General features: G+C 44.8%; 1 protein-coding gene across 2 annotated transcripts in view; it reads left to right on the forward strand.

Moving 5' to 3' along the window:
• Positions 1-16,842, forward strand: part of glsa (glutaminase a) — a 28,667-nt gene extending 11,825 nt beyond the window's left edge. For both annotated transcript variants that reach the window (XM_061716280.1, XM_061716281.1), the window contains exons 4-18: positions 3,020-3,149; positions 3,239-3,318; positions 3,386-3,549; positions 3,705-3,763; positions 7,252-7,284; positions 7,394-7,452; positions 7,610-7,676; positions 7,789-7,839; positions 11,670-11,846; positions 11,936-12,067; positions 12,147-12,239; positions 12,542-12,603; positions 12,695-12,771; positions 12,855-12,918; positions 14,411-16,842. In XM_061716280.1, coding sequence (XP_061572264.1) covers positions 3,020-3,149; positions 3,239-3,318; positions 3,386-3,549; positions 3,705-3,763; positions 7,252-7,284; positions 7,394-7,452; positions 7,610-7,676; positions 7,789-7,839; positions 11,670-11,846; positions 11,936-12,067; positions 12,147-12,239; positions 12,542-12,603; positions 12,695-12,771; positions 12,855-12,918; positions 14,411-14,552 — 1,390 coding nt within the window. In that variant the 3' untranslated portion in view covers positions 14,553-16,842. The remainder of the gene's footprint in view (positions 1-3,019; positions 3,150-3,238; positions 3,319-3,385; positions 3,550-3,704; positions 3,764-7,251; positions 7,285-7,393; positions 7,453-7,609; positions 7,677-7,788; positions 7,840-11,669; positions 11,847-11,935; positions 12,068-12,146; positions 12,240-12,541; positions 12,604-12,694; positions 12,772-12,854; positions 12,919-14,410) is intronic.
• The last annotated feature ends 7,567 nt before the right edge of the window (positions 16,843-24,409 follow it).

Genomic DNA, 24,409 nt, shown 5'->3' on the forward strand with positions numbered 1-24,409 from the left:
AACTAAGTAAGAGTAAGAGTAAATTTCTTATTTTCCACATCAGTAAATTACTATATTTTTTCTAAATTAATTTAAGGATCTTTTAACTCTTGTTTCTGAGAATTAACTCTTTGAAACCAGCTGCACTGATGTGCTGCTTTTAGAACCACAATGTTATATAAAACCTGCAGAAACACCAAAAACAAATCAAATGAATGGGATCATAAGAGGACAGCAGATGATGCAGAGTTTATTAACTTTCTTCTCCTGACGCAGGCGTAGCCGTTGTTGCGGCTCTGTCTTCACTTGTTGCAGCTCTGTCTTGACAAACGCAGGCTACTTTGGCGGTATGGTTTTGAGGAGGCTTGACGTATTTCCGCTTTACGTACATCCCAGTGGAGAGCGTGCACTGTGATAGGTCTCCTCCTTTGACAAAAACAGCTTGTGTCCAATAGGATTTTAGGGAAGAAGAAAAAAGAGCAGACCTGAAAGTAACGAGTACTTTTCAGCCTTCCTAGAAATTTACTCGAGTAAAAGTAAAAATATTTGTCTTGGAAATGTATTCAAGTAAGAGTAATAAGTACCAAAGAAATCTAATACTCAAGTAAAGTACAAATCCTCTGGATATGTACTTAAGTACAGTACTCAAGTAAATTTACTCCGTTACTGTCCACCACTGGAAACTGGACCATATTACACCAGGAAACTGGACCACATTACACCAGGAAACTGGACCATATTACACCAGGAAACTGGACCATATTACACCAGGAAACTGGACCACATTACACCAGGAAACTGGACCACATTACACCAGGAAACTGGACCATATTACACCAGGAAACTGGACCACATTACACCAGGAAACTGGACCATATTACACCAGGAAACTGGACCATATTACACCAGGAAACTGGACCACATTACACCAGGAAACTGGACCACATTACACCAGGAAACTGGACCACATTACACCAGGAAACTGGACCACATTACACCAGGAAACTGGACCACATTACACCAGGAAACTGGACCATATTACATCGGTCATGAAATCACTACACTGGCTTCCAGAGAGTCAAAGGATAGAGTTTAAAATCATCCTGCTGGTCTACAAAGACCTGAATGGTCTTGGACCAAAATACCTGCTGGATCTGTTAGTTCCTATGAAGCTCCCAGACCCCTGAGGTTCATCTGGATCTGTTAGTTCCTATGAAGCTCCCAGACCCCTGAGGTTCATCTGGATCTGTTAGTTCCTATGAAGCTCCCAGACCCCTGAGGTTCATCTGGATCTGTTAGTTCCTATGAAGCTCCCAGACCCCTGAGGTTCATCTGGATCTGGTTTGTTGTGGTTCCAGAACCAGAACCAAGCAAGGTGAGGCAGCGTTCAGTTATTCTGCTCCTCACCGGTGGAACAAACTTCCTGTAGACCTGAGGTCTGCTGCAAAATTAAATACTTACCTGCTGGACTCTACTGCCCTTATCTTATTTTTAACAGCTTGTGCTTTTTATTATTTTACCTCTTTTCTTATTATTTTATTTCATTTATTTGTTATTTAAGCATACTCTTAAATCAGCAACTTGTGCTTTTTATTATTTTACCTTCTTTTCTCATAATTTTATTTCATTTTATTTGTTATTTACTGTCTAATTATGTCAGCAGCTTTTAATGTTGATGTAAAGCACTTTGAATTACCTTGTGTTGAATTGTGCTGTATAAATAAACTTGCCTTACATGTGAAGACGGCGTGGAGACGGTGGCAGCATGTGGAGTCTGCACATATGACGGCTCATCGGGGACAAGAGCCGGGCCAGCGCCGGCTGCTGCTGGCCCGGATCCACCACTTCCGCTGCCTCGGCTTATTTATAGCTGAGCCTGGGAGCGCGTGAGCGTGGGGGGGGGCGTGCGGTGGAGTGCAGCGCGTGCTTCTCCCTGCAGGGATTACACCAGGTCTGCTAGCTGAGCCTCAGATGCAGCTCCTGCAGGGTTACGTGGCGTCATGTGATCACTGCCGCGTCTGTAATCACCTGCACGGAGAGGTTCAGGCCGACGCCGGAGGAACGTGAAACCAGATGTTACACCAGATATGAAGCTGAAAATGTGTTGTTTATTTTCACGGCGTGATGTGAGGCAGCAGACGTGCAAAAGCTGCTGGAACAGAGCACGCTCGCCGGGGGGGTGGGGGGTGTCCCAGAGAGCCGTGAGACGATCTGCAGGCTCATACAGAACCCTGATATCGGACTAGTGTTGTTTTTGTCAGCCTGTTTCAATTTTAGTTTTAGTCTAGTCTTTGAGTCGAGCTGTCATTTAAGGGAGCTTTCACCTCTGTCCTGTTTGGAGCAGTTGTTCCGAAACAGGGAGCGTCTCCCCCTAAAGATCGGTTGGTTTGGTATATGTGAACACAGCAAGCGCGCTTGGATGCGGGAAAAAACAAGCAAGCCGAGATCACCTAGGAGAGGTTAGGGTTAGGGTCTCGGCTCACTTCCATTCCAGACCTGGAGCGGTTCGTTTGAGAGAACAGAATCCACAGCAACCCACACAACTCACTCATCACTGTGGTTCAACCGTTGTTTTTCCCGGGGTACGGAAGAGGAAACTCCTTCCGCGTTCATTTCTGACCAATGAGAGAACAGTTGGTTCATGGCATTTGTTAACAGCTTTGAACCGCTACAGACGGTTGCCTTGTGAACACAAACCCCACAAACAAAAAACGAAACAACTGTATCGATTTAGCCACTGAATCGGAACAAAACAAACGGGCCACAGGTCTGAAAGCACCCTTAATCTCGTTTTTATTCCTCTACGATATTGCATTATATATTTAATTATTTTTATCGTCACATATCGTCACATTTCCGTTGCGTTTCGTCTTGTTTTCCTCAGGTTATAAAGGTTCGTTGACGACGATATTAAGTCAGAATTTTCGTTGATGAGAGCAACTTTATTCCGGAGCATAAAAAAACGTTCCCGTTGAGCCGTCTGGGGCCCGTGTGGCGTCCTCCGTCACCATGGTAACGGTGATTCTCTCTCCGGTCTCAGGTGTGTCCAGAGCAACATCGTCCTGCTCACTCAGGCCTTCAGGAAGAAGTTCGTCATCCCGGACTTCCAGCCGTTCTGCGCCCACATCGACGAGCTCTACGAAAACGCCAAGAACCTGTCCGGAGGTCAGGTATGTGGAGGCGGGTGGTTCTGGACCCGTGTGACCCGGGGCGGGGGGGGGTGAGAGTCGCTGCTTTAACCGGGTCTGTGTCCCCTCAGGTGGCTGACTACATCCCCCAGCTGGCCCGCTTCAGCCCGGACCTGTGGGCCGTGGCGCTGTGCACCGTGGACGGGCAGAGGTACAGTAGGCTGTTTGATCCTGCACGCCGGGGCCAGATCAGAGCCATGACCCGTCTCTCTCCCCAGGCACACCGTCGGCGACACCAAGGTCCCCTTCTGCCTGCAGTCGTGTGTGAAGCCGCTGAAGTACGCCATCGCCGTGCACGACCACGGCACCGAGTACGTGCACCGCTTCATCGGCAAGGAGCCCAGCGGCCTGCGCTTCAACAAGCTGTTCCTGAACGAGGACGGTGAGGACGCTGCGCTGGCACACACCTGTCCTGCCCCCGGGGGGACCCGGCTCGTTGCCATGGTTGCCATGGTTGCCATGGTTGCCATGGCGCCGCCGCATCAGAACCTCCAAAGGTCTTCGAGGTTTTCACCAGGCTTTGTGTCCCCCCCTCAGACAAACCCCACAACCCCATGGTCAACGCCGGCGCCATCGTCTGCACCTCCCTCATCAAGGTACGACACTCAAACACAAGCGGTCGCGCCGTTTTACTGTGAAATGTGACGTTTTCAGACAGATCAGAGGTTTTCTCTCCACATACAGGCCGGTCCAGCTGCAGTTTTGAGTTTTTAAAGCTCTAAAGTGCTGCAGAGGAGAAGACAACGTAACATAAAACCTTATTCTGTGGTGAAATAACGACGCTGCTTCCGGCAGATTATTGCAAACAGGGAGATTAAGGTTTAGATAATCACGCTGAGAGGGGATTTGGTGGAAGCATCTCGTGGGTGGAGTTCTCCTGCTCAGGTCGGCTTCGTCTATCACACTTTTAATCACAGGAGTGTCCCCAGTTTCATTACTCGACCCCCCGGCTCAGAGAACCCGTCTCTCCCGCTGACGGAGACACGAGAGCACCACCTGCTGCTTTTCAGCCTTAAATGCTCCCAATGTCACGTTGGTCCTGGAACGCCCCCCCGAGGATCGGCAGGAGTCCAGGGGGGGGTTCTCAGACTGCAGCTTAATCACAGAGACGGAGACGGCTCAGGTCACGCCAGTAGGCAGAGAAGAGAGCAGTGTCATAACGCACCGCAGCAGCCTGATCCTCGTTGTTTTTTTCACCTTTCCACCTTTCCGCCGGTTAAACTCCTTCAGAGGCCCAAAACCCCCCGAACACAAACTCCACGCAGCCGGACTTCGGTCAAAGGTTCTCATCTCCTGGTGTAAGAACTTGGATGGTTGGGAAAGACGACCAGGAAGCAGGGCGGCTGCGGGTCCTTCAAAAGTCTTAAAAAGTCTTACATTCCATTTTCCTAAAATAAGGCCTTTAAATCTCTTAATTTTTCTTAAATCTCAATCCAATGGTCTAAATTTTTGAATGTTAATTTTGGAGGGAATTTATCCAGTCATCGTTAAAAAGTTTTCTCACACTTTGAAAAGGAAAAGTTTAAATCCTATTGAGGAGAAATAAATGTGTTTACCAATCGTTAGACGCCTCCGTCAGTGTTGCCAGGTTGCGTGGGTTTCAGCCCAATTGGGCTGAAAAATATAGGACTGGGCGAGTTGATAAAATCTGGGCTGCTTTTCCTGGTTTTAAAAAAATATTTACGACCAATTATTAACAAAAACGTTTCCATTATGGCAGAGAAAATTAGAAACTTACACAATAAACTCACTGATTATTATATTTGCTTTAATCTACTGAATTTGATTGTAGTCTTTGTTTGGAGATTGAACTTTTTTTGGCTATTTAGTGGTGTTGTGAAACTTCATTTGCTTCATTATTTGGGCAGGTTTTACATCGTGTTTGGGCTGGAACCTGTCAGATCTGGCAACTTCGATGGATTTCTTAGTGACTGTCTTTTTGGTCTTTTATTTTGAAAATGGTATTAAAAAGTCTCATATTTACCTTGGTCACATGTAGACCCCCTACCCCCCATGTGTGATGTAGCTCTTCAAGGCTCGTCTGTGTGCTTTTATGTGATGCTGCGTATTTTTTCCAGCATTAGGATCTTTGGGAAATTATGAGCTGAGCAGCAGGTCAATGACGTTGGTAATTCCTCCTCTTTCACCCCCCACCTCTGGTCTGGATTTGTGAACAGCTTTAACCTCCACATGGCTGTTTTCTGAATGTTTCAGTGTTGCTTTTATACCCCCCCTCTCATCCACCTGTTTATACGGCTGGATTATAAACAGACTCATCCTCCATCCGCCTGCAGAGCAGGAGCTCCGTGTTTTTATCAGTAACAGGATGGAGTTCAGCTGATTCTCACACTGCCAGCTGCATGACCACGGCTCGCTGTCCACCCGCTTTTTTTTAATATTTATTTATTCTTTAATTCAGAGTTTAGGGTCTTAAATGATCCAAAGTGGCTGTAAGTTACTCGAGAGGATGTTTGTTTGTGAAGTAATGAGAGTCAACAGGATTGAGGAAGTAAAACAGCTCCTCTCAAACGAGGGACGGAGCAGAAGTTCTGGTACTGGTTTGAAAGTTCCACAATTATCACAAGAGGTTTTAAAGAACAAATTTACTTAAAGATGCAAATCAATAGGGGTGTAACAATATATCGTACCACGAAATTTCGCGATACAAAAACGTCACGAAACGTGTCGTGGAGGTGACAAACGTTATCGCGATATTGGATTATTAATATTAATCTCTTGTGTTGACTAGTAACGCGCCTCGACCCGCGGACCAAAATCTTCCTCCGCTCAGAAGAAACTAGTACCGTTTTGGTCCCGATCACGGGACTCTTGCAGGGTTTTGAGCTCTGAACTTTTACTGATGTAAGGCTGGTGTAGAGTTAAGCCTTACCTTATTAAATTAAACCTTTTTCTGGTCGTGAGTAAGATAAACACTGGGAAACTTCTGCTGAGTTCAAGTGTACTTTAATGTCCCTCAACAGTGTAGGATTTTAGAACATCAACACAGCACCTAGTGCCGTACTGTGGCGTATCACTCCGCCCAATCTAAAACAGACTAATCACTACAGATAAACTGACTAGTGTCATTATAGTCCCTGATTTACATCAGAATATAAAGAATATATTTATAAAATAATGAACCCTGAATTACCAAAATAACCTTAACAAAAATAAATCTCTTCTTACACTTATAAGGTGAGCATGAATCAATCTTTTTTATGATGTAAAATTGTATGTATTTACTTGTATTTATTTACTTAATTTTAGTTACATTTCTGGAAAAGAAAAAAGTCAAACCATACATGAGAGAAACTATTCAGTTTGTGGCAAAATATTTGTACTTGTATGAAACTGAAGATGCATAATGCAAACCTGACATTTACTTTTAGTTCAGTTTATGGAAAATGGTTGGCCTGGCTTTTTCTTTAAAACTTTAAAACAGTTATAAAGCATTACAAACTGTAACAATAGGGCAAACACAGTATTGTTTTGTATTTTGTGTCTTTCAAATAAAAGACAATTTTTTCCAGTCATATGTTCCTCATTCAAGGTTGTTAAAAAAATACTGCTATATATTGTATCGTTATCGTGAGATTAGTGTATCGTTACACCCCTACAAATCAACGAGTTTCACAACTGGATCAGATTTAGAGATGAAGGAAAGAAACGACTCTCAAACATCTAGTGGTGATGTGGCTCGCAGTGTGAGGTCGACCCGTATCTGAACCCACCAGAACCTCCACGGACCCACCAGAACATTTCTAGACCCACCAGAACATCTCTAGACCCACCAGAACATTTCTAGACCCACCAGAACGGTGGTAAACCAGTCCAGGACCTCGGGTCGCTGCAGAACCTTCTTTGGTTCCATCCGGTCCACTTTCCTTCACAAACCCCGACCCGAGTGGATTAATGTTTGTTTCACCATCTCAGCCCGTCTCACCTCTAATCTGGGCCGGGCCGGCGCCGGTGTCATGAGTGTGTTCCCGTCCTAGCTTAATATAGACTCCCTTCTGGTAGAGCTAACGTAGTTCTGACCCGGCTGGTTCTGCAGAACCCCTGACTGCCTGTGTTTGCGTTTCAGCAAGGAGCCAGCAACGCCGAGAAGTTCGACTACGTGAGTACCAGTACCAGAACCAGTACCAGTACCTTCCCCAGAGCTGATCCGGTTGGTTCTGGTTCCGGTTGGTTCTGGTTCTGGTTCTAGCCCGTCTCTGTCTCCGCAGGTGATGAACTTCATGAACAAACTGGCGGGAAACGAGTATGTGGGTTTCAGCAATGCCACGTGAGTCCCCGCCGGGCCAAACACGGTTCTGTTCAGGGTTCTGTTCAGGGCTCTGTTCAGGATTCTGTTCAGGATTCTGTTCAGGGTTCGGTTCAGGGTTTTTTTCAGGGTTCTGTTCAGGTTCTGTTCAGGGTCAGTCATGTTTACTCTGTCCCAGGTTCCAGTCGGAGCGCGAGTCTGGAGACAGGAACTTCGCCATCGGCTACTACCTGAAGGAGAAGAAGGTGAGCGGGTCGGGGCCGGGTCGGACCGGGTCGGGCCGGGCTTGGCCGGGTCGGACCTCCTGTTCACGCGTCTGCAATCGTCATCTTCATTCTCTCTCTGTTTCTGTTCCAGTGTTTCCCAGAGGGGACAGACATGACCTCCATCCTGGACTTCTACTTCCAGGTGACAGACAGAGACCATGATGCTGATTGGTTGGTTGGTTGGTTGGTTGGTTGGTTTGATTTGGTTTGGTTTGGTTGGTTGGTTGGATTGATTTGGTTGGTTTGATTTGGTTTGTTTGTTTGTTTGTTTGGTTGGTTGGTTGGTTGGTTGGTTGATTTGGTTTGTTTGTTTGTTTGGTTGGTTTGATTTGGTTGGTTGGTTGGTTGGTTGGTTTGATTTGGTTGGTTGGTTGGTTGATTTGGTTTGGTTGGTTGGTTGGTTGGTTTGATTTGGTTGGTTGGTTGGTTGGTTTGATTTGGTTGGTTGGTTGGTTTGATTTGGTTGGTTGGTTTGAGTTGGTTTGTTTGTTAATTGGTTGGTTGGTTGGTTGGTTTGATTTGGTTGGTTGGTTGGTTGGTTTGTTTGTTGATTGGTTTGATTTGGTTGGTTGGTTGATTTGGGTTGGTTGGTTTGTTGGTTGGTTGGTTGGTTGGTTGGTTTGATTTGGTTGGTTGGTTGGTTTGATTTGGGTTGGTTGGTTGGTTGGTTTGTTGGTTTGATTTGGTTGGTTTGTTGGTTTGATTTGGTTGGTTGGTTTGATTTGGTTGGTTGGTTGGTTGATGGGTTTGTTTGTTTGTTTGTTGGTTAGTTTGATTTGGTTTGGTTGGTTAGTTGGTTGGTTGGATTGATTTGGTTGGTTGGTTGGTTGGTTGGTTGGTTGGTTGGTTGGTTGGTTGGTTGGTTTGATTTGGTTGGTTGGTTGGTTTGAGTTGGTTGGTTTGTTGGTTGGTTGGTTTGATTTGGTTGGTTGGTTGGTTTGTTGGTTGGTTGGTTGGTTTGGTTTGGTTGGTTGGTTGGTTGATTTGGTTTGGTTGGTTGGTTGGTTGGTTGGTTTGATTTGGTTGGTTGTTTTTTTTTAACACTCAAATTTTATTAATTTTTTGCAGACAAGAAAACACACAAAGAACATTGTCAGTGTCAGTGGTATACACATTCACATGATACATCATCCATGCTTTTCCGGTTTCATTCAGACTCTGTATTGGTGTCTCTGTTGCGAGCCTTGTATGATGTCCATTTGTCCCATTTCTTGTTAAATTGAGCTTGCTGGAGTCTCAGTATGTGTGTGAGTTTCTCCATATTGTATATCTCCTCTATAATGTCCAACCAGTTCCTCAGTGTGGGAGGTTCCTCTTTGCACCACTTCCTAGTTATTGCCTTTTTTGCTGCAGCTAACAGAATTTTCACCAGATATCTGTCTTCAAATATAACAACTTCACTCGTGAAAGCACACAGATACAGAACCTTACATGATATTGGTAGTTCATACCCCAGCATATTTTTCATTTCCATCCATACGTCATTCCAGTACCTTCTTATTCTCACACATTCCCAGAAAATATGCGTATGCCCTACATTCAGCTCCCCACACCTTCTCCAGCATGTTTGTTGTTCAGCTGTAAATTGTTTTTTTGTCTTAGGTGTGATAAAAAAACCTGGTTATATTTTTCCAGCAGAATTCTTTCCACATTCTGGAGCTGGTGGTGGTTCGCTGGTTGTCACAGATGTTAAACCATTCCTCTTCAGTCAGTTCTATTTTACTTTCTTTTATCCATCTTTATCCATCCAATATACAGCGTAGAGGTTCCCCTGTTCTTTTCAAGCCCCTGGTACAATGTTGAGATCACTCTACCTGTATTGCTCTCATACACATTACCCAGTGTCACAGTCACTTTATTCAGCTCCTTGGGGAGATCTGGTTTTATTTCCTTCTCAAACAAGTCCCTGATTTGGAAGTATCTAAATTGATCCCCATCCTCCAAGTCACATTCTCTCTTCAATTTTGTAAAGCTCTTAATTTTTCCCCCATCAATTATTGTACACAATGCTGTTATTCCCTTATTTATCCATTGTTTAAAATTGTTATCTGACACCCCTGGTTTAAATTTAGAGTCATAGGCCACCCAAGTAATAATTTTGATTTCCCTCCCCAAATTATATTTCCTGATCACTGTGAACCAGGTTTCCAATGTGAATCTAGTGATTGGGTCGAGCATTTCTTCACACTTATTGAACATGTCCCTATTTGCTATCATGCTTTGTACATGACACCCCTCTCTTTTTAATTCTATATTTTTCCACCTTGAAATATACATAGGGTCACACCATGGTTGGTTGGTTTGATTTGGTTGGTTGGTTGGTTTGATTTGGTTGGTTGATTTGATTTGGTTGGTTGGTTGGTTGATTTGGTTGGTTGGTTGGTTGGTTGGTTGGTTGGTTGGTTGGTTGGTTGGTTGGTTGGTTGGCTGGTTGGTTGGTTGGTTGGTTCCATCCAGTCCACTTTTTGTTGGTTTGTTGGTTGATTGGTTGGTTGGTTTGTTTCTTGGTTGATTGGTTGGTTGGTTGATTGGTTGGTTTGTTTTAGTGATCCCCCGAAATTAAAATTTGTGGCCGAAACCTAAAATAATAATAAACACTCGGCCGAATACCTAATAATACCGAACAATGGTTCTTCGCAGTTTTTCATTTATTTTGCCAATTTTTTCCCCATTTGTTTTGGAAGACAATCAGACAAGGCTCGAGAGTGGTCGGCTGCGCAAAAATGAATCACACACACACACTCGCTTTTGCTATAATGATATATGAATACATTTATTAGCAAGCAGTGCACACAGAAGACTCACACACAATTGCTCTTTTGCTAGGATAACTGTGTCAAGTTATCCCCCACAAATGGCAGAGCAACAGACAATTACACAGGGCTAGGCCTTATAATAACTCTTACCTTGACACAGAAGGACTGGAGAGCCGAACAGTCCTGGCAGAGTAGCCAAAAAACCCGGCTGGGCATCGTGCACGAGACCCGCAGCTGACTCTGCTCGAACTTCCAGCTGTCCTGTCTTTATAACTTTCCTAGCTGGTGAGGGGGGGGAAAGGGCCCCTTCACCCCTACGCGAGCTCTCACACCAAGTCGCTTCCCACGGGAACTCAGTCCTGTGTGAACAAGCCACATATTACAGTTACATTTGTTAATAAACAGCAGTTGCAGACTGTGTTTTGGGAATTCAGGGCACTTTTTTTCTCCCTTCACCATTGCATAAATCAAATAAATGTGCAGTGAAATAACCGGCAGTCACAATTTGTCTTACTGTACTTATTGTATTTTTTCTCATAATCATTTTTCATTTTCTCCCGTTCAAATCCAGTTAATCGGGTCGCGGCGGGGCTGATCTCTGCAATTTGAAGCCGTAAAATTGTAAAAATCTGGGTTATTTTCTTGGAGGATCTGGTCATATCAGACGGTGAGGGTTCTCCACCGCATCAGTAGTACGGTTCCTTTTCTCTGCTGTGCGTCCCGTCACCGTCTCCATCACCAAGCAGTTTCCCAAATCCAACTCAGCCTGGATCATTTGTCGTGTCTTCTGCTTTTTCCCCACATCCAAGTAATGATTTGACATGCTGACATGTTTGCTGCATTTAACACCGCTCCCCCCTCACTCCAGCTGTTTGCTGTTTGATTGTGATCACACGCCGTTAATAATTGTTTGGTTTTTTCCTCACTTATTCCACCGAACACACGAAGTGTTTTTTTGCTATTTTCGGCCAACAATTTCGGTTACCGATCATTCGGTGCATCACTAATTTGTTTGTTTGTTGATCAACCAACCAATCTGTTGGTTGGTTGGTTGGTTGGTTGGTTTGTTGGTTGATTGATTGATTGATTGATTGATTGGTTGATTGGTTGGTTGGTTGGTTGTCGTTGAGTCGGTCCAATCGCAGCACCTCTGTCATGACGTTCAGCTGAGTTTGTGAAACCAGAAATATCTTTTATTTCTCTCCGTCTCCGTCAGCTGTGCTCCATCGAGGTGACCTGCGAGAGTGCCAGCGTCATGGCGGCCACGCTGGCCAACGGCGGCTTCTGCCCGATCACGGGGGAACGTGTGCTGAGCCCCGAGGCGGTGCGGGACACGCTAAGCCTCATGCACTCCTGCGGCATGTACGACTTCTCCGGGCAGTTCGCCTTCCACGTCAGTACCCGCAGACGACGGGGCGCCTCGCCTCTGGTTTCCATGGCAACACTGGCCAACAGAGTTGGTTAAAGCTCCGTCTCTTCTAGGTGGGCCTGCCGGCCAAGTCGGGCGTGGCCGGGGGGATCCTGCTGGTGGTTCCAAACGTGATGGGCGTCATGTGCTGGTCTCCTCCGCTGGACAAGCTGGGCAACAGCGTCAGGGGCATCCAGTTCTGCACGGTAACCGGCCCCTCGCCGCGTTTGTTTGTGTGGGCGGGGCTTAGCCGGTTCAGGCTCTCAAACAGTTCTCTTCCCCCAGGACCTGGTCTCCCTCTGCAACTTCCACAACTACGACAACCTGAGGCACTTCGCAAAAAAGCTGGACCCTCGCAGGGAGGGCGGCGACCAGAGGGTGAGTCCCCCGCCCGGAGACGGGGGCGGGGTCTGTTAGAGGCGGGGGCGGGGGCTGTTAGAGACGGGGGGGGGTCTGTTAGAAACGGGGGCGGGATCTGTTAGAGGCGGGGGCGGGGTCTGTTAGAGAGGGGGGCGGGTCTGTTAGAGACGGGGGCGGGATCTGTTAGAGGCGGGGCGGGGTCTGTTAGAGACAGGGGCGGGGTGTGTTAGAGGTGGGGCGGGGTCTGTTAGAGAGGGGGCGGGGTCTGTTAGAGGCTCCGCCTCCTCTTCCTGGGCTGAGCTCTTCTTCTGCTGTTCCAGGTGAAGTCGGTGATCAACCTGCTGTTCGCGGCGTACACCGGGGACGTGTCGGCGCTGAGGAGGTACCGCCGCCGCCCCGTCCAGCACCTCTGAGCCCGTCGGGGGTTCTGGTGTAATGTGTGTGTGTGTGTGTGTGTGTGTGTGTGTGTGCAGGTTTGCGTTGTCCTCCATGGACATGGAGCAGAGGGACTACGACTCCCGGACGGCGCTGCACGTGGCGGCGGCTGAAGGTGAGACGCCGCCGAGGACGCTGGAGCTCGTGTGTTTGTTAATGACGGAGCTGATTTGTGTGTGTGTGTGTGTGTCTCTTCAGGACACGGGGAGGTGGTCCGGTTCCTGCTGGAGGCCTGTAAGGTCAACCCCATTCCCAAAGACAGGTACGTGGTCCTGCCGGCCCCGCTCTTGATTTCTGTCACCAGGGACCTCGTGTACCAAACGTGCTTGTGCTTACCGAGATGTTCAGATATCAGCACTCTCTCTTCTTCGGTTCTATCCGTTTCTCCTGGTCACTCCTCCCTTTTTACTAAAATAACGTATTTATCTTCATCATCATATTCAAATGTATCTACTTGAGGGAGGAGACTGAGAGGAGTGTCATGCTGTCTGATCACATACGTAAAGTTGCTTTCGTCAACGAAAATGATGACTAAATATCGTCGTCAATGAACCTTTATCACCTGAGGAAAACGAGACGCAACGAAAATGCTGGTCATGTGACGATAACAATAATTAAATATATGATGCAATATTGTAGACGAATAAATACGAGACTAAAATGTAGATTACAAAATAAAAACTCAATGTCCATGTTTCCAGTAGTTTCTCTGGTTTAATGTCCATGTTTTCAGTAGTTTCTCTGGTTTAATGTCCATGTTTTCAGTAGTTTCTCTGGTTTAATGTCCATGTTTTCAGTAGTTTCTCTGGTTTAATGTCCATGTTTTCAGTAGTTTCTCTGGTTTAATGTCCATGTTTTCAGTAGTTTCTCTGGTTTAATGTCCATGTTTTCAGTAGTTTCTCTGGTTTAATGTCCATGTTTTCAGTAGTTTCTCTGGTTTAATGTCCATGTTTTCAGTAGTTTCTCTGGTTTAATGTCCATGTTTTCAGTAGTTTCCTCTGGTTTAATGTCCATGTTTTCAGTAGTTTCTCTGGTTTAATGTCCATGTTTTCAGTAGTTTCTCTGGTTTAATGTCCATGTTTTCAGTAGTTTCTCTGGTTTAATGTCCATGTTTTCAGTAGTTTCTCTGGTTTAATGTCCATGTTTTCAGTAGTTTCTCTGGTTTAGTTCTGCTGGGTGACGTTAGTCCTCAATCCCAGTCGCTGCAGCGGGGAATCTGATCCAGAAGATGCAGCTGCAGGTTAGAGGCTGATGCCGTTAACGCAGAGCTCTATGTTCATGTCCATTAAAAACAAAGTTACATAGAGAAAGGGGCTGAGAGTCTTCTGTATCTGGAATGAATGTATTCTTGAGTCTATAAGGTAACAATAATAATCAGTTAGTTAAGATAACTGTGTTTGAATTGTAAAATGGGTTTGGCTAAACACAATCTTTGACTAAAACTAGACTAAAATGGTCCTAAAATAAGACTAAAATGCTCAGACTGAAACTGAATGTGACTAAAACTAATAAAAACTAAAATGACAGCTTGACCCAAAGACTAGACTACAACTAAAATTGAAACAGGCTGACGAAAACAACACTACACGTACGTGGGTCAGGGTGTTGGCAGTTCTGAACATCCGTGATTTTGATGGAATCCAAGTGCTCTCAGTACACGAGGCCCCTGTCTCCGTCTAGGGGACGGCTGACCCAGTCACCGCCGACGGGGGGAAGGTCAGCATGGGTCCAAATGTGTGTGTATGTGTGTGCAGGTGGGGCAACACCCCCATGGACGAGGCTGTGCACTTCGGCCACCACGACGTGGTGACCATCCTGCGTGACTACCACACCCAGTTCCCGGCGGACAGCGGCACCGCCAAGCAGAGCGCCGACAACCTGGACGGGATGCTGTGATGGGCGCGGCCAGCGCGGCAGGACGCCGGAGGACTCCGAGGTCGGACTGGGGGGGGGCTCGGCCTGAGCGGCGTCAGAACTCACGCACACCAAAGGATTCATAAACCCCAGTAATCACCTTAGAACAACGACCCCTGAACGGCCCCTAAACGCCGCCGCCGGTCCTGCGGCGCCGCTCCTCGTAGATGTCGTTGGTGTGTATCCCATAATATATCAGTATTTTTACCTCCTCCTCCTGGATGCTGGCGGCGGACGAGTGACGGCGCTTGACTGCACTAGTTTTATTGTGAAGAGACGAAACAGGAAGCAGTAGGCGCGTCGGGCGGCGCCAAGCCCTCCTCTTCATCGTCACGGCGATGCAGCCGTCCATGTGATGTGTTTTCCCGTTTGTAAGATGAGCTGTCCATGAGTGTGTGACCTGTGACCCCCCCCTTCCCCCGGCCGGGTCTCCGTGAGGACGGGGCCGATGCGAGCTGTTGTTTCACCATCGCTGAAGGAGTTTGTACATATCAGACGCGACACTGCCAGACCGTAAGAAACAAGGAAACCGACGCTCGCCCCGGTCTTTAACCCCCCCCCCCACCCGCAACCCGGGTCAGGACCCTGTAGACCTCACCTTCACCTTCACCTTCACCTCAGAACCCAATCCACTCCAAACGTTCATTTAGCTTCAAAATTCTCCCTTTTACTCACTTTTCCCAAACTTCCTCAATCAGTTAGTTCACCTGCAAGTTGCACTTTAAGAAGAAAATAAGAGACAATAGTAATAAGACGAGTTGTTCTGATATCATTTTGGCAATACTACCTTAAAACGCGGTGTTCTCAGTGGTGGATAAATCTGACATCATGTTGCTACGTTATGGTTACGCTTGTTATCCCGGAGGTTTAGAGCAAGCGTTGCTATAAATAACATCAGGAACCTTATTAGCCATTTAAAGTTACGTTTTTGTCGCAATTTGCTGAAATTATCACTATTTTCCGATGATTTGCCATCAACTGGGCAGTTTTGAGAAACGAGTCGGCTCCTTTAACGAGTAATCCCGTTTCCACGTCTCCTCCAATCACAGCCAGGGGGCGTGTTCTTCAGCTGTCAATCACAGACAGCTCCCTGCCCCCGTTCCATCGCTGACGTACACTCAGGTATCTGCTCTGTGATGGTTTCCATGGTAACGTAGAGCTCCAGGGCGGCAGGGGGGGGAGCTTCAGCGTTGTATTAGCCGGTTACTGGACTTTATGAAGACCCGTCAGGTGAAAGGGGAGAGGAGAAAGATGGAAAAGTTGCCGTAGAAACCGGAAACCGGACCGATGAGGGAAAAGCTGCAGCTGTGACTTTAACGCAACATCTGGAGCAGCGGCCCGGTTTCCAGGTCAGAATTAAACTCTGGACCTTCTCGTATTCATGTTCCCACGCGTGACCCGGTGAGTTCTGACTGATTTATGACCAGCGTTCGGACTTTAAATTTAATTCCTGGATTTTTTTTTATTCAGTTTTTTTATTAATTTATTGTTTTATTTGATGTGAAAAGAGTAATTGTTGAATGTATTATTTGAAAAAAGACAATACTAGTATCGGATCAGTACTCTGTATCTCTTGACGCTGCTCCGACCGGTTCTGCTCCGGTTTATGGTCGGAGCGTGGGGGGATGTCACCGGCCCGCTGGGTTTAAAGCTGTCCATGAAACCACAGGTGGAGGTTGTTCTCCAGAACCAGAACCTGAGGTCCAAATTGAAGAACTAGAACGGTTTTATTTTTACTTTGTGAACAGATGTGACTCCAACAGTTTCAGTTGATACACAAACCTTTCCTCCCTGCTGGAGACGCCAGCTTCACGTATAAATGACTCTTAGGGGAAGGGATGAGACCCGGTTCTGGTTCAGACGGAATAACATTCACATTTCGACCAAATAGCATCAGGATTGAGTGTTTAGTGTGAGTGAGATGAATACGGAGCACTCAGGTGGGCCGTGTAACCGGGCCGTGCAGGAGAATCTGAATACTCTCGTTGTCGTGTGTCGTCCTGGATGTGGTTTTTAAGAATCCACAAGGAACTCTTCGGGGTTCCGGCTGAAACCGGTTCCTCCAGGTCCAGATGGGGGGTTTGTGCAGGACTCGGGGCTCGGGGCCGTCAGGAGGGTTGGAGGACCTGCAGCAGTTTGGATGGAAGTATTCTGAATGTAACGTGTTTGATGTTTCTTCTTCATGTGTTTTTAAGCTGCTGCGACGCAGACAGTCCAGATGTTATTCACCAACAAATATATACGTTTAATAAACATTTAAAAACATGAACAATCCTGTCTGAGATGTTGTTTTTCCTTCTGAGCCTGAACATGTCCAGATCCTGAATCCTGCCGGGGATCCAGATCCAGAGACGGTCCAGGGGCCTCATTTATAAAGCTTGCTTGAGCACAAAACAGGGCTTGAAAGATGCGCAAGCCACCTTCTACGCAAAGGTTGGGATCTAAAAAGAAAAAACTAACCGAAAAATCTGTGTATCCCTACGGCAACCCTGACCCTCCCGTAGGAACTTACTTAAGACACGGGGAACTGGAGACGCAGGCGGTGAGGTGGTGAAATGAAGCCAGATTCCTGTCATACTCTTAATAATGTCATCACATATCAGACTTATAATATAATAGCGCTGATCGTGTCCCTCTGTGTTTGAAGCTCAGCGTCAGTCAGGACCACTATAGTGGAGCAGGCGGGGGGACAGAGGGGGCGGCCGCTCCCCCCTGCTCCGCGGGGGCCCACGCCGAAGAGGAAAAAAGAAAGTGTTCTGATTAAAATAAGGAAAGTTGGACTATATAACAATTGCGTTCATAAGGATAAAGTTTTTAATAAAATAAAAATTAAAGAAATAGTCTCTTCTCCCCGTGTGTGTCTGCCTGTCATGCCGGGTACGTGCGCGCATGTTATGTTTACTTTTAAGCCTGAATTATGGTTCTGCGTTACACCAACGCAGAGCCTACGCCGTAGGGTACGGCGTAGGGTGCGCGTCGCCGCGTACCCATGCCGCAGGCTCTGGGTTGGTGTGATGCGGAACCATAAATCAGCCTTGAGCCGCTCTGAGGGGAGTAGGGGGAGCGGGGCTCCGTCCCGTCTTCGCACAGGGTGTCTTGATGATTTGCAATTACAGGCTGAGCCTACCGTTAGTTTTTAAACTGTAAAAAGTGGGGGGCCCAAATACATGATTTTGAAAAGTCGGGGGGGACATGTCCCCCCTGTCCCCAGTGGAAATTGCGTCGTGGCACTAACGGGCAGCAACGACGCGCTGCCACTCACTCGCTTTATTTTGATGTATTTATATACTTTTTCTACTTTTACTGTGACCACCAAATAATGTGGTTTTCCTGTCCTCCACCTCATCCACAACATCTCAATCTCAGTCTTCGTGACAGTCAGTGGCACTGCGCATGCTCAGCAGGCTCATTCATATGCAAGAACATACCATTTATGGTAAAAAAGTGGGCGTGTCGAGGGCAGGATATGAGGCGGATTCACCTGCGCAACCTTCCAGCTGGACTGTGATTTATAAAGAGAACATTGCGTGCAAGATTGCGTGCACGCGGTTTTATAGATCCAGATTTTTTTTTGCGCCCGCCATTTTCGGCTTTTGGGTGTACGTGCACTTTTAGTATGAATCCTACGCAGTCCATTTTAAATGAGGCCCCTGAACCGGTGACGATGTTGGACCACAAACCCTGAAGAGCTGAGGGTTGGTGGTGGTGAGACTTGGATCAGTGCAGATTCACAGATCTCAGAGTCCAGGGGCCTCATGTACACAGACTTGTGTGGATTTCCTACTGAAACATGGCGTACGCTTAAATCCAGAAAACGTCCTACGTACAAAAAAATCCAGATGTATGAAACTGTGCGTAGGCATGAATCCAAGCACATTTCCTTTGTACATTCCCCTTTCTGCGCGATCAGATAAGACAAAACAAACGATGAGTAAGACTGGAAAGAAAAGGAATTTCACTGAATGTGAGGTGGAGACGCTCCTCAGTGAGGTAGAGGCGAGGAAGAGAGTCCTTTTTGGCATGCTGTCCTCGGGCATAACTAGTAAACGCAAGAGGAGTGAGTGGGACAGTGTGTGTGAGGCGGTCAATGCTGTGGGGTCGGAGCAGCAGACACACGCAGAACTAAAAAAAAGAGTGGTGGAGGTGAAGCGGAGGACTGTTGCCCACGGCCAAAGTGTGGCCAAAACAGGCAGGGGGAAAGGAGAGGAGGATCTCAGCCCTTTTGAGCAGAGGGTTGCCGCAATTGTTGGTGACACTGCTCTCACAGGGGTGGTGGGAGCACATATGGGTGACTCCGACTGCGGTAAAGTGAGCCGCTGTTTGTTTTTCGTTGGGCGCGCACTAGAGTAAATACGGTAGGCACGGTTCTCGAGCAAAGTGAAGGTCCTAAAAGATACATAAAGCCTACGTGCTTTTACTGGAGAAATGTGGAGAAAAATCACCTCCAATATGAGTCAACATCTTGGTTATATTTCACTGCCGGAAAGGGGAGAAAAATCACCTTTCAGTGCCATTTTACTGTATTAATGTGGAGAAAAATCTGTTTAAAATGACCCCTATAACAAAAGCCATTTAGAGAATACTGACCTTTGACCTCACATCAATTCAATTCCTTCATAGGTGTGTTCCTCATTTTTTTGCATATCCTGATGTCTTACTCTACATCTGGTATAATTTTGGTAACATTTTACTGTAAAAATGTGGAGAAAAATTATTTTGAAATGACCTCTATAATAAACTCCATTTACAGAATACTGACCTTTGACCTCATCTCACATTAATTCCTTCATAGGTGTGTTCCTCTTTTTTTTTTTGCATATTGTTCCTGACGTCTCACTCTACCTCTGGTACAATTTTGGTAACATTTTACTGTAGATATTTGGAGAAAAATCATTTTGAAATTAAGCCTGTGATAAACTCCATTTACAGAACACTGACCTTTGACCTCATCTCACATTAATTCCTTCATAGGTGTGTTCCTCATTTTTTTGCATATTGTTCCTGACGTCTTACTCTACATCTGGTATAATTTTGGTAACATTTTACTGTAGAAATGTGGAGAAAAATTATTTTGAAATGACCTCTATAATAAACTCCATATACAGAATGCTGACCTTTGACCTCACATCAATTTAATTCCTTCATAGGTGTGTTCCTCATTTTTTTGCATATTGTTCCTGACGTCTTGTACAATTTTGGTAACATTTTACTGTAGAAATGTGGAGAAAAATTATTTTGAAATGACCCCTATGATAAACTCCATTTACAAAATGCTGACCTTTGACCTTACATCACATTAGTCCCTTCATAGGTGTGTGTCTCATTTTTTGTGCATATTATGCAAATATGGAGAGAAATCACCCCAAAATGAGTGAACTTAATTATGCTGACCTTTGACCTTACCAGCAGGTGACACTGTTGTGACCATGAAAGAAACATTCAACACAATTGTTTCACACATCAGAAAGCCTCATCCAACCCTCACACGCAGGGCTGGACTGGGACAAAAAATCTGCCCGGGCATTTTGAGCCTAGACCCTTCAAAGACTGAGTGGCAGCGTAAACTTTCAAGTTTGAGCAACTGGAAAACATCTAAAATGGGAAAGAGTTGTTGTGCGATCGACTGTACCAATTCTCCCACCAGGAGATGGAATGGATGGAAAGAAAATGAAGCCCATGAATGAAAACAAACGTTCTTGTGACACCGCTTGTACACTGTCTTGTTGGTGTGTATGTTCTTGTCTAATAAACCTAAACCTACACCATCCCCCCCAGTCCTGTTATAGATGTACTTGTATGGCAAGGCGTTTTAACATTTAATAGCTAGACTGGATATGTGTTGCAGATATCTGTAATTCAATTCTTCCGAGTCAAAAAGAACATTTCAGATATCTACAATCAATGATATTAACCCATTTTAAACAGGGGAACATCTTCTGACAGCGTGAAATACTGCTGTCAGAATACGTTCCCCCTCTGTTTATCATGAAGGGATGCTCACACATCTTTCAAATTCATACTGCTGACTTCTTTCACCCCCACAGATAAAGTCCTGGGATTTTCAGGCTGATATCATCATATGGGATATGGGGAATGCAGCCCTGCCTCTGTTTTTACCAACTAATGACCATGAATTGCCTAAACAGTGGGTTCTTCCAATGCATGTATATATACACAAAGTCTTTGCTGCGATGGCATCACTGTAGGTAAACATTTCTCCAAAAAGATTGATGATTTCCTGCTTCTAAATTCAGATAAAACAGAGGTTATCATTCTTGGTCCAGAGCATCTTAGGAAGGGATTAGATGGTGTTGCGATGACTTCCAGTGCAACTGTGAGAAATCTTGGTGTTATTTTCGATCAGGATTTGTCGTTTAAACCATATGTCAATCAGGTTTGTAAAATAGCCTTTTTCCATCTCCGTAATATTGCAAAGATTAGGAAAATCCTCTCACAGAGTGATGCAGAAAAACTAGTTCATGCGTTTGTATCTTCTAGACTAGATTACTGTAATGTGTTGTTAGCAGGATGTCCAAGTAATTTGCTGAATAGGCTCCAGCTGATCCAAAATGCAGCAGCACGAGTACTGACAGGAATTAGCAGGAGAGACCACGTCTCTCCAGTGTTAGCGTCGCTCCATTGGTTAGCCGTAAAATTCAGAATCCAATTTAAAATTGTATTACTTGCGTATAAAGCCCAAAACGGCTTAGCTCCGCATTATTTGCAAGACCTGATAGTGCCTTATGTTCCTGTCAGAGCTCTCCGTTCTCAGAGTGCAGGTTTACTTGTAGTTCCTAGAGTATCTAAATGTAGATTTGGAGGGCGGGCGTTCTGCTATCAGGCGCCACTACTATGGAACCAACTTCCAATCTGGGTTAAGGGGGCTGACACCACCTACACCTTTAAAACTAAACTTAAAACATTTCTGTTTAGTAAAGCCTATAGTTAGTGTTTAGTAAACCTCTAGCTGGTGTTGGTAAATCTCTAGGTAGTGTAAACTTTAGTGTGTCAGAGTCGCTCCTGTGGTTTCTTGTGCTGGCCCCCCCTTCTCCTCCCTTTTCTCTCTTTTGTTCATGTTGCAGCATCCTTTGCCGGACACCGGAACCTGCAGGTGGTCGTGGGTGGCTTGTAGCTTGCATTACGGAGCACAAGTCTTTCCCCGACCCTGCACCCCAACCTGGGACTTGCTGATTGGGCCGGAGCTTCGGGAGCTGCGTGCTGGCCTGCGGTCCCCACCCCTGGTCATCCCGTTGCTGGCCCCCCCTTCTCCTCCCTTTTCTCTCTTTTGTCCTGCAGGTGGCCGTGGGTGGCTTGTAGCTTGCATTACGGAGCACAAGTCTTTTCCTGACCCTGCACCCCAACCTGGGACTTGCTGATTGGGCCGGAGCTTCGGGAGCTGTGTGCTGGCCTGCGGTCCCCACCCCCGGTCATCCCGTTGCTGCTTCCACCTGCCTGCTGTGCTGTTGCCGTCCCTGACCCACCAGTCTGGCCCTCGGCAGGAGGGTCCCCCCTGATGAGCCTGGTCCTGCTCAAGGTTTCTTCCCTCCTAAAGGGGAGTTTTTCCTTGCCACTGTTTGGCTTAAGGTTTTTCTCCCACTAGGGGAGTTTTTACCTGCCATTGTTTATGTAATAACTGCTCGGGGGTCATGTTCTGGGTATGGGTCTCTGTAAAGCGTCTAGAGACAACTCTGTTGTATTAGACGCTATATAAATAAAATTGAATTGAATTGAATTGAATTGATGTATTATCACCCACTATTAATCACAGCATTATTAAAATTTAGTGACAATCACGAATCCAAACACCACTGTCCCTGTCAAAAAAGCAACTTAAATGTGGAGTTGCTAATTTAGTTTTATTTGAATATATAATATATTGAATATGAACTCATCATTTTTCAAATAGTATCAATAATAATATCAATAATAAGCCACGCGCTCTAATGTTGTGACTGTGTCTATGAATTGGGGCAGCCTATGACACAAACATTTTGTTAGAAAAAAGTTATGTAATTGTTTTTGCTCAATGTTTCTATTATTGACATAGGTAGGATTAAAACAAGACACAGTAGCTTTGGGTTGAACTGTCATTTATTATATTAATAAAACAAAATTCCAGTCACGGTTTACGTTTGAACAATTCTTCATGAAAAACACAATAAACAAACAACAAATAAACACACACCAAATAAACACACACACCAAATAAACATACATACCAAATAAACACACACACCAAATAAACATACATACCAAATAAACACACACACCAAATAAACATACATACCAAATAAACACACACACCAAATAAACATACATACCAAATAAACACACACACCAAATAAACACACACACCAAATAAACACACATACCTAATAAACACATATACCAAATAAACACACACACCAAATAAACACACACACACCAAATAAACACATATACCAAATAAACATACATACCAAATAAACACACACACCAAATAAACACATATACCAAATAACACACACTAAATAAACACACACACCAAATAAACACACACACCAAATAAACACACACACCAAATAAACACATATACCAAATAAACATACATACCAAATAAACACACACACCAAATAAACACATATACCAAATAAACACACACACCAAATAAACACAAACCAAATAAACACACACACCAAATAAACACACACACCAAATAAACACATATACAAAATAACACACACTAAATAAACACACACACCAAATAAACACACACACCAAATAAACACACACACCAAATAAACATACATACCAAATAAACACACACACCAAATAAACACATATACCAAATAACACACACTAAATAAACACACACACCAAATAAACACACACACCAAATAAACACACACACCAAATAAACACATATACCAAATAAACATACACACCAAATAAACACACACACCAAATAAACACACACACCAAATAAACACACACACCAAATAAACACACGCCAAATAAACATACATGACCACTGTTCATGTGACTTCTTAAATCTTCAGCCTATTGAGGCATGAATTAGGAATCTGTAGGTCTTGACAGATATCTGCCCAAAAACCACTAACAGCATCGCAGCTGTGATGTGCCACAATGGCTCCAAGTCCCACACGTTTTTCTATGCATGATAGAATTTCTTGGACTGTCCTTGAAGTTTTCCGAGCCTTAAAAAAAGTTATTTGGAAAATAGCTGAATACAAGAATAAAGGCCATTTGACTGTACATGAAGACATTAAACCTACAATAAATTTGAAAATGTTAGAGAAATGCAAACATGTAATGTAACACATTAAATCAGGAAGTACTGACAGTAAAATATTATTGCAAGATTAAAAAAGGAAATTAGTAGCCTTCACAAATCAATAGAGAATTTTCTTTTTTACATCTCATACAAACCTTTCCAAAGCTTGAGAAAGTGCACAATCTGAAATGTAAAGAAATGCTTATGAATAACAATACACAAAATATGAATTTACTTAATATGAATTTAATTTTATATTATCCCTTTTATTTATTAGAATTAACGAGAGATTTAATGATCATACATGGTAACATTTATTTACATTTTGATGTAAATAAATGATCTTTGGCTGATCATGTGACAGCTTGCAAAGCATTTTTTTTCCCTTTATTATCAAATATATACTGTACAGCTTGCTAAGCTACGAAAATTCAGATGGGATAAGGCTTAAGTGTCCCGCTTTCACCGCCTCCCGGCGCTATATAACCACCATGAGTCCTCAATTTGATGGTTGATAGTTGTCCACTAGTTTGCTCCTAAATAGTACTGATATGATATAGTGTTG

This window comes from Cololabis saira, chromosome 24 (assembly GCF_033807715.1).
Source record: "Cololabis saira isolate AMF1-May2022 chromosome 24, fColSai1.1, whole genome shotgun sequence".
NCBI lineage: Eukaryota > Metazoa > Chordata > Actinopteri > Beloniformes > Belonidae > Cololabis > Cololabis saira.